At 56.1% G+C, this 8371-nt stretch overlaps 1 protein-coding gene across 2 annotated transcripts; it reads left to right on the forward strand.

Annotated features, from left to right (window-relative positions):
* The first annotated feature begins 634 nt into the window (after nucleotides 1–634).
* Nucleotides 635–6182, forward strand: PRR14 (proline rich 14). Of its 2 annotated transcripts, none has more exons than XM_069485744.1 (12): nucleotides 635–661; nucleotides 1399–1471; nucleotides 1592–1760; nucleotides 2711–2832; nucleotides 2905–3094; nucleotides 3375–3418; nucleotides 3619–3728; nucleotides 4032–4617; nucleotides 4755–4824; nucleotides 4901–4992; nucleotides 5631–5702; nucleotides 5794–6182. In XM_069485744.1, the coding sequence occupies exons 2-12, from the start codon at nucleotides 1449–1451 to the stop codon at nucleotides 6071–6073; spliced, it is 1758 nt and encodes a 585-aa protein (XP_069341845.1). In that variant the 5' UTR covers nucleotides 635–661; nucleotides 1399–1448; the 3' UTR covers nucleotides 6074–6182. The 2 variants fall into 2 exon arrangements, with proteins under 2 accessions (XP_069341845.1, XP_069341844.1); XM_069485743.1 differs by lacking the exon at nucleotides 635–661 and adding an exon at nucleotides 797–967.
* The last annotated feature ends 2189 nt before the right edge of the window (nucleotides 6183–8371 follow it).

Below are 8371 nucleotides of genomic sequence, written 5' to 3' on the forward strand. Positions count from 1 at the left end.
AACCTCCTCCCCACTTCGGCTCAGCCCAATCTCTCCAGGACGCCGCGTGAGCAACGGAGCCGGAGGCCGCACCAGCCTTGGTCTTCAGCCGCAGGTGTTCGGACTCAGGGTCTCCGTCATCCCCTCCCAAACTCGGACACTGTGCCCTGGGAACCCCGTTGAGGAAACCAGGATGGTGCCGGAACCAGCTTCAAATGAGGCCACTCTAGGAAATTGGGAATTTCACATATCGTTAGCACTCAGTCGACGTTTATTGGCCTAAGAACTAAAGAACCGGAAGATGCCCTTAAAAAACGTGGCGACACTCTAGCTTCATTACGGTTGCCTCACTATTTCAGGAAAGCTGGCATTGTATTTGACCACGGACGGGCCCTCAAAAGATGACGCCATCCCTTCCACTAAGGTTCAACGAGGACCACGATATCTGCCCTCAATTATAATGGCGGCGCGGCCCAATTTGGCTTCTTGCCCCTAGGGGTGATGGCCGCCAGACAGCTTCACTTAGTTTCTCATTACCCCGGAAGACGGGGACCGGCGATTGGGCGGTGCCCGGAGGCTTCGAGAAGAAGGCTCTCGGCGGTTGGGCAGTGTTGAGTAAGCCTGGTTTTAAAGGAGCCGGAGGTGGGCGCTGCCAAAGACCCGGGATCGGCGGGAGGCGGCGGTGAGCGGCGCGCGGGGGAGGGCACGGAGCGGCTGGAGAGAGGGCGGGGAAGGAAACATTTGAACCATCTGGTCCCGGGCTGGGGGAGAACGCTTGGCGGGGATCCGGGGAGGGAGGGGGTGTCTGTGGGCGGGACCTCCCGGGATTGGAGTGAAGTGGGTATCTGCTTGACAGTGGATCCCCAGGGATCTAAACTGAGTTCGGTGATGCTCACGCTCAGGCCGCCCCTGTCTGAGTGGAACTTTGGCGAGCCGAAGCTCACAGGGGGAGAAGGCTCGCACGGCGTCCGATTGGAGGAACCGCGCTGTAGGAGTCTTTCTGCAGGGATCCAGTCTAGGGGATCTGGTGGGAGGGAGGATCGTCGGTGTGTGGAGTATTGCTTTGGAGTCCTTGGCCACTCGCTGGGAGGGATCCAGCCGAAACAGAGCCTCCCGGGACCGGGATCCCAGCGTGGAATCTGCAGGGACAAAGGCCTCGGGAGGCTCGGGCCGTGGGAGAAGTGGGGCCGCCGCTGTCCAGGTTCTCGCGGCAGGTGCCAGGCAGGGCGCAAGTGATCCGCTGATCCAGGCGGCGGCAGCGGGAGGACACCCGCTCCGGGTGGCCGGCCGGGGGCGCCCTTCTGCGCCCCAGGGCTCAGGCCTGTGGGCTACCGGGAGCCGCGGACGGACCATGAAGGGCGGAGCCCTCAGGGAGGGGCCGGCCCTCACACCCCGCTCCCCCACTCCCCCCCATCCCAGGCCGCAGCCTGGGATCCCCCAGGGACTCCCCCGGAGCCGCCGCTTACCCCATGGACTTGCCCGGGGACTCCAGGTGAGAGCGCACCCCGCCCGCCTGTCTTGAGCCTGGGAGACTGGGATCTTGGCGGCCGTACCGGGAAACTACAGAGCCAAGGACAGGTTCAAGCGACAGTCTGCTTCTTTCACCCTCCAGCCCGCCTGGCCAGCCGCGTCTGTGCCGCCAGCCCCTGGCTCGAGCATTATGGGGTGCCGGGAGCCCGAAACGGCCGAGGCTGCAGCCCCTCGGGGCCCCTTCTGCCCTGGAAAAGGCCTCTCGGCGGGTCCTGGCCGTGGTGCTGGAAGATGTCATGGCTGCCCACATGGTGAGCCCCCTAAACTGAGAGTGGCTCTTTTCCCCCACGCCCCTGCTGAGTTTCACAGTTGGACCGGATCCCTACCGAACATAACTGATGTCCAGACACTTCATTTTCATGCCCATCCCTCAGGCAGCCTCCCTAATGCTAGAGACCTCTTGGCTCTCACTCCAACCTAGGCAGGGGCTCCAGTGCCCATCCCCCACCTCCAACCGGGCTGGAACCACATCCCTACAACTTTTAAGTATGAGAAACCTTTCTGCTTTCTTCCTAGCCCAACATCCTTGGACAGCAGGCTGAGGTCTTTGACTCCATTGCACAGATAAGAAAAACTGAGGCCCCAAATAAGGCAGTGACTCACCCAAGGTCTTTTTTTTTTTTTTTTTTTTTTTTTGAGACAGAGTCTCGCTTTGTTGCCCGGGCTAGAGTGAGTGCCGTGGCGTCAGTCTAGCTCACAGCAACCTCAAACTCCTGGGCTTAAGCGATCCTACCGCCTCAGCCTCCCGAGTAGCTGGGACTACAGGCATGCACCACCATGCCTGGCTAATTTTTTGTATATATATGTATATTTTAGTTGTCCATATAATTTCTTTCTATTTTTAGTAGAGACGGGGTCTCGCTCTTGCTCAGGCTAGTCTCGAACTCCTGACCTTGAGCGCTCCACCCGCCTCGGCCTCCCAGAGTGCTAGGATTACAGGCGTGAGCACCCAAGGTCTTTATCACTTTTCCAAACAACCTAAGTGAGAAGATTAATAACCCACATCCCACCCCTGCAGCTCAGGACTCTGTAATATCTAGCCCTTAATTCAGGATAACTCACCTGTTCTTTGGGGATATGAGTGAATTCTAGCCATAATCTCTGTCACATTTGTGGCTAAGGGCACTGTTAGGCACAGGGAGACCCTGTCTAGTCCAGCCACATTCTATCACCTTACTCCTGACACCTCTTCTTCTCATAGGCCCCTTTGGTGTCCCAAGAGGAAACCTCCATCCCACAGCACCACAGCTACCGTCAGGATTCGGTCCGCATCCAGCCACCTGCCTCGCTACCCCTGCAGGCTGCGTGGTCTTCGCAGGCCAGGTGAGCATGGCAGCGTAGCGGGCAAGCTGGGGACATAGCTGAGCCCCTCTGATCTTCCTGTTCCCTCTGTAGGCCTCCGGACCCACTGCATCTGTGCCGAGAGCCCTTGAGCCGCATCCACCGACCCTCTTCTGCTCTGAGGCAGCGATCAAAGACAAACCCTGGCCCAGAGGAGGGCCCTTCACAAAAGGTGGACCGGGTCCCCCAGCCCACCCTGGTGGTGATGCTGGAAGACATTGCCAGTCCCAGACCCCCAGCTGAGGTATGGGAACATAGACTAAGGATGTCAGGGGTTCAGCTGGGGGCAGGCACTCCAGTGGGGATAGGAGAAGGGTAGGAGACCTGAGTCTTGGGTAGATTTCTCTCTGGGTAAGGAGGATGGCATTTTAGGTGGCAGCCACTGCCTGAGCAAAGACTATATAAAAAAGTCTTTGCTGTAAACCCAAGCAGATATCTGGGGACTAAAAGAGTCAGGGTACGAGAGGCTAAAGAAGCCAAAGGAGGCTTCCCTGCCTCCACACAAAAATCCTGTTTTTATCCAGGGCTTCGTCAGTGAGACCCCCAATTTCATCGTCCCAGCGCAAAGGTGAGAGGGCTGGAGAAGGGATTATCACAGTATCCAGGCAACAGCCATCAGCCAGGTAGCCAGAGCCAGGGGCATCAGGATTGACCTATCCAATCCTTCCTTGTGCACGTTCAGAAGCCTTAAGGGACAGGGGAGGTGCTGGCTCAGGTGGCTCTGGACCGAGAAGCTCCCCCAGCCTTTACCTTGCCCTTTCACCTCAGAGCTGAGCCTGTGCTGATGGTTCACCAGCCAACACCTCCATCCAGGGACCTAGAAGCCCCGTTCCAGCCATCCGTCCTGCCTGCAGACCCTCCAGAGGGCCCACCACCAGGTAAGGACTCAAGCAGAGGGATGAGACTTGGGGTTCTGGAAAATCCTAGTTAAGTTTTGAAATGTCTATGGAGAGGTGGGAGTGGAGCTTAACCCCCGCCCTGAGCAGCGCAGTGTGTGGAGATGGGGTATAGACTTCAGAGGCTTGAGGTTCATGTCCTAAATGCAGGACTTAGTGTTTTAGGGGTAGCCTTATTCCTCTGTGGACAAATTTTAGTGTTTGGGGGAGGAGCTGAGGCCACAGAGGTGGGGGTTAGACACCTGCAGCTGAGGATGCCTACCTGTGACCCTCTCCTTTCCTCAGCCCCAGATCCTGCTCTGGAGCCCCCGTCCACTCCACCACCGTCCAGCCTTTTACGTCCCCGCCTCAGTCCCTGGGGTTTGGCCCCCCTCTTCCGTTCCGTCCGCTCCAAGCTGGAGAGCTTTGCTGACATCTTCCTCACACCCAATAAAGCCCCACGGCCCCAGCCCCCATCACCCCCCATGAAGCTGGAGTTGAAGATCGCCATCTCAGAGGCTGAGCAGTCTGGGGCTGCTGAGGGCACTGCATCTGTCAGCCCCCGGCCCCCTATCCGCCAGTGGCGGGCTCAGGACCACAATACCCCAGCACTCCCTAAGCCCTCTCTGGGCCGAAGCCACTCCTGCCCTGATCTGGGGCCCCCTGGCCCAGGCACCTGCACCTGGCCACCTGCTCCGCCCCAACCAATACGGCCACGGCCACGGCGGCACACTGTGGGTGGTGGGGAAATGTCCCAAGCCCCACCACCCCCTCGGCCCTGTCTCCGGAAAGAGGTCTTCCCTCTCGGAGGAGTGGGAGCCCCCCCTTCTCTCGTCACATCTTGCTTGCCCTCGGCATCCACTTCCTCCTTCTCCGAACCAGCCGAACCCAGGTAGTGCTCTCAATAAATCTTCCTTGAAGCCCTGGCCATGGCCTGGGCCCAGCCTCCTTCCCCAAGTATCTAGTGGGCAGGAGATGGGGATATTGCTGTGAATCTTGTTTGTCCCTGAGCCTTGACCTTCTCGGCAGGTTGGGCTCAACCAAGGGGAAGGAGCCAACCGAGGGGAAGGACCAGGTGCTTTCAGACTCTGAGACCAAGGTAGGATTACAGACAGGGGGAGGAAATAGGTGGGGACCTAAGCCCATGTCACTCACCCTCTGCCTCATTTTTGCAGACCATGGGAAAGGTCTCTCGATTCAGAATACGCAGGACACCAGCCCGTTCTCAGCTAAACCTTACACCAATGGGGCTGCCCCGACCAATCAGGTGAGAGGCTCAGTAGGCATGGAGCTATCTTGGCTAAACAGGTGTAGGGGGCTGAATATGTCCCCTGAAGTGTAGCTTTGTCTCCTCTCAAGGAGCACAGTCCAGCCTAGAGGACTGAATTCAGTGTGGACATGGTTTGTGCTTAGAACTGCCTGTCTGCCTCAGGCAGCACTCCTGTCCCTGACATGGCCCAGAAACTGAAATAGAGACCAGCCCTTACCTATCCCTTTTTTTGGTTGTTGTTGTTTTTTTTTTGTTGAGACAGAGTCTCACTCTGTTGCGCGAGCTAGAGTGCCATGGCGTCAAGCTCACAGCAACCTCAAACTCCTGGACTCAAGCGATCCTCCTGCCTCAGCCTCCTGAGTAGCTGGGACTACAGGCATGTGCCACCATGCCCGGCTAATTTTTTTCTATACATATTTTCAGCTGTCCAGATCATTTCTTTCTATTTTTAGTAGAGACGGGGTCTCGCTCTTGCTCAGGATGGTCTCAAACTGCTGACCTCGAGCGATCCTCCCACCTCAGCCTCCCAGAGTGCTAGGATTACAGGTGTGAGCCACCGCGCCCAGCCTTACCTATCACTTTTTCAGGCCCCATTAGCCCAAGGGTTCTCAATGGCCTCTCCTCTTTGCTCTTAGGTTGAACAAGAAGGAGTTCAGCTTGGAAGAAATTTACACCAACAAGAATTACCAATCACCCACAACTAGGAGGTGAGAAATTTGGAAGTTTTGAGAATGGTAGTGGGAAGGCTGGAACCAAGGGGCATGCAGGTAAACCAGCTCCTCTCCCTCCTTTGTCCAGGACCTTTGAGACCATCTTTGAGGAACCCCGGGAACGAAATGGGACTCTGATTTTCACCAGCTCGAGGAAGCTCCGGCGGGCTGTAGAATTTCGGGACAGCAGCCATCCTCGATCCCGGCGGCCATCCCGCACAGTCCGGGCTGCAGCTGGCAGGACCCTGACTCCAAACCTGGCCCCCAGCCCAGATGTGGGACCCCTGCTCCAGCAACGGCTGGAGGAGCTAGATGCATTGCTCCTGGAGGAGGAAAAAGTAGATGGGGAGCAGCCTCATCGGACTTAGGAGCTCCATCAGTTTGTCTATCCATCCATCCTCAAGGGAGGTGAAACCTCTGAGGCAGTTATATATTTTTTCCTCTATATTTCTAGTAAAGTTTTCAATATGTTTCTGATTCTTTCCTGTCTGTAGCTGAGTTTGAGATTGATTGGCAGTACTGGCTGATGTTTCTATGTTAGGACCCAAAGGACTGGGAAATGGGGGTGGTGCCAATGAAGGTGAGGGGAGTTGGGTACAGGGAGAGGTAGAATGGTCATTGGAGATACTCCCTTGATTGGAGAATTCTCCTGTGTGCAGGGACACGTCTGAATCAGCTCCAGATGATACTCTGACCCTGAACCCTGGTCAGGGTTATCCCGATTCACTTATATCAAGGAGACTGAAAGACCTATAGTGGACCTAGACCTTGACCCAAATGACCCTGAATTCCTCCTAGCATGCTAGTCAGGACCTGCTGCCTGGATTCAAGAGCTAAGAATAATCAGCCATAACTGAGTACCTACAACAACCTGTCACAGGTAGTCAACCTGCACATATTCCTGTGAGAGGGAATTATAGCCATTTTATAGACAAGAAAGCAAAGTGAAGCATGTCAGAGCATTGTTTGCATTAAAATGGCAATGAGGACAGAAGTGGTACTTTTTTTAAAGTCAGTCAAATTTAGCAGTGGGATTCATCTTTTTTTTGGAGACAGAGTCTTGCTCTGTTGCCCAGGCTAGAGTGCTGTGGCATCAAACTCACAGCAACCTCAAACTCCTGGGCTTAAGCAATCCTTCTGCCTCAGCCTCCTGAGTAGCTGGGACTACAGGCATGTGCCACCATGCCTGGCTAATTTTTTGTGTATATATTTTTAGTTGTCCATATAATTTCTTTCTAGTTTTAGTAGAGACGGGGTCTCACTCTTGCTCAGGCTGGTCTGGAACTCCTGAGCTCCAACGATCCACCTGCCTCAGCCTCCCAGAGTGCTAGGATTACAGGCATGAGCCACCACGCCCAGCCAAGGGACCCATCTTTAATAATTTACAGGCAGCAAGAGCAGTGGCTAGAGCAGACTTTGGAGCTAGGTTTCTCTAATCCAAATCCTAGCTGGGAAACTAACAACCCATTTGTGCATCAATTGCCCTCCCTCTCTGTAAAATGGGGCTAATAGCCTGCGGTCCCCAACCCCCAGGCCGTGGACTGGTACAGGTCCTGGCCTCTTAGGAACGCGGCCGCACAGCATGAGGTGAGCAACGGGCAAAATTGAGGCTTCATCTGTATTTACAACGGCTCCCCATTGCTCTCATCACCGCCTGAGGCCTGAGCTCCGCCTCCTGTCAGATCAGTGGCAGCATTAGATTCCCATAGGAGCGCCAACCCTACTGCAAACCGCGCATGGAGGGATTCAGGCTGCGCGCTCCTTATGAGACTCTAATGCCTGACGATCTGTGTGGAGCTGAGGCGGTGATGCTAGCGCTGGGGAGCGGCTGCAAATACAGATTCTCATGGGCAGAGACGTTTGACTGCACCCTAAATGTAACGCGATCGAATCATCCCAAACCGGTTCCCCATCCCCTGCCCCCCGTGGAAAAATTGTCCTTGGTGCCAAAAAGGTTGGGGACCGCTGCTAATAACAGTATCTACCTCATAGAATCATTATTACCCATAGTGAGAAAGCGCTCGGCTTACGAGTGCAAGGTGTTTTTTAACTGTTAGCGCAGGCCAGCACCCTCACTTTGAACTGAGCACTAACGTACGCGGTTCCCTTCCCCCGCGTCCGGCACTAGCAAAGCACAGGGCGTCCTCGGGCCACCACGCACCGCAAAGCTATCCACCGCGCAAGCAGCCGGACGGTGGCATCACCACACGCATGCGCGAGGCGCCGGGAGGCCTGTGCACTACGCCAAACGCCAGGAGAGGTGGCGTAAGTGGTTGTCCAAGGCGCAGCCGCGCGCCGCCCAGCGGCCAACCGCCCCTCCAGGCCTCGAGCAGCACCACATCCCAATTCCTCGCCTCGACGCCATGAGGCGGCGGGCCAATAAACGACTAGCAGGAGGGGGCGTGGTTATGTGGGGGACCGCCCCAAACACCTACTTCTAACCAGTCGAGTCACAAGACATGAGGAAGGGCGGAGCTAATCTGACGTAACCCAATCCAAGATTTGAGGGCGGTTACATATTACCCACTCTCCTGAGTTTGACTCCGCCCTTCGCTTTGACGTCTAATTCTCAACCTATCCACGACTGAGTCTGGTCGGGTGGGGGGGGCGGTGAAGGGAAGGGGGCGGAGAGTCGGGAGGAGGCAGAGAGAGGAAGGAGGCGTAGG

The sequence above is a fragment of the Eulemur rufifrons genome, chromosome 14 (genome assembly GCF_041146395.1).
Source record: "Eulemur rufifrons isolate Redbay chromosome 14, OSU_ERuf_1, whole genome shotgun sequence".
Taxonomy (NCBI): Eukaryota; Metazoa; Chordata; class Mammalia; order Primates; family Lemuridae; genus Eulemur; species Eulemur rufifrons.

Coding starts and splice junctions, on each gene's coding strand:
- PRR14 (XM_069485743.1), top strand. CDS start 868: ATGCTCACGCTCAGGCCGCCCCTGTCTGAGTGGAACTTTGGCGAGCCG. Junction 968..1,398: donor CCGATTGGAGGAACCGCGCT/GTAGGAGTCTTT, acceptor CCCCCATCCCAG/GCCGCAGCCTGGGATCCCCC. Junction 5,703..5,793: donor CAATCACCCACAACTAGGAG/GTGAGAAATTTG, acceptor TCCTTTGTCCAG/GACCTTTGAGACCATCTTTG.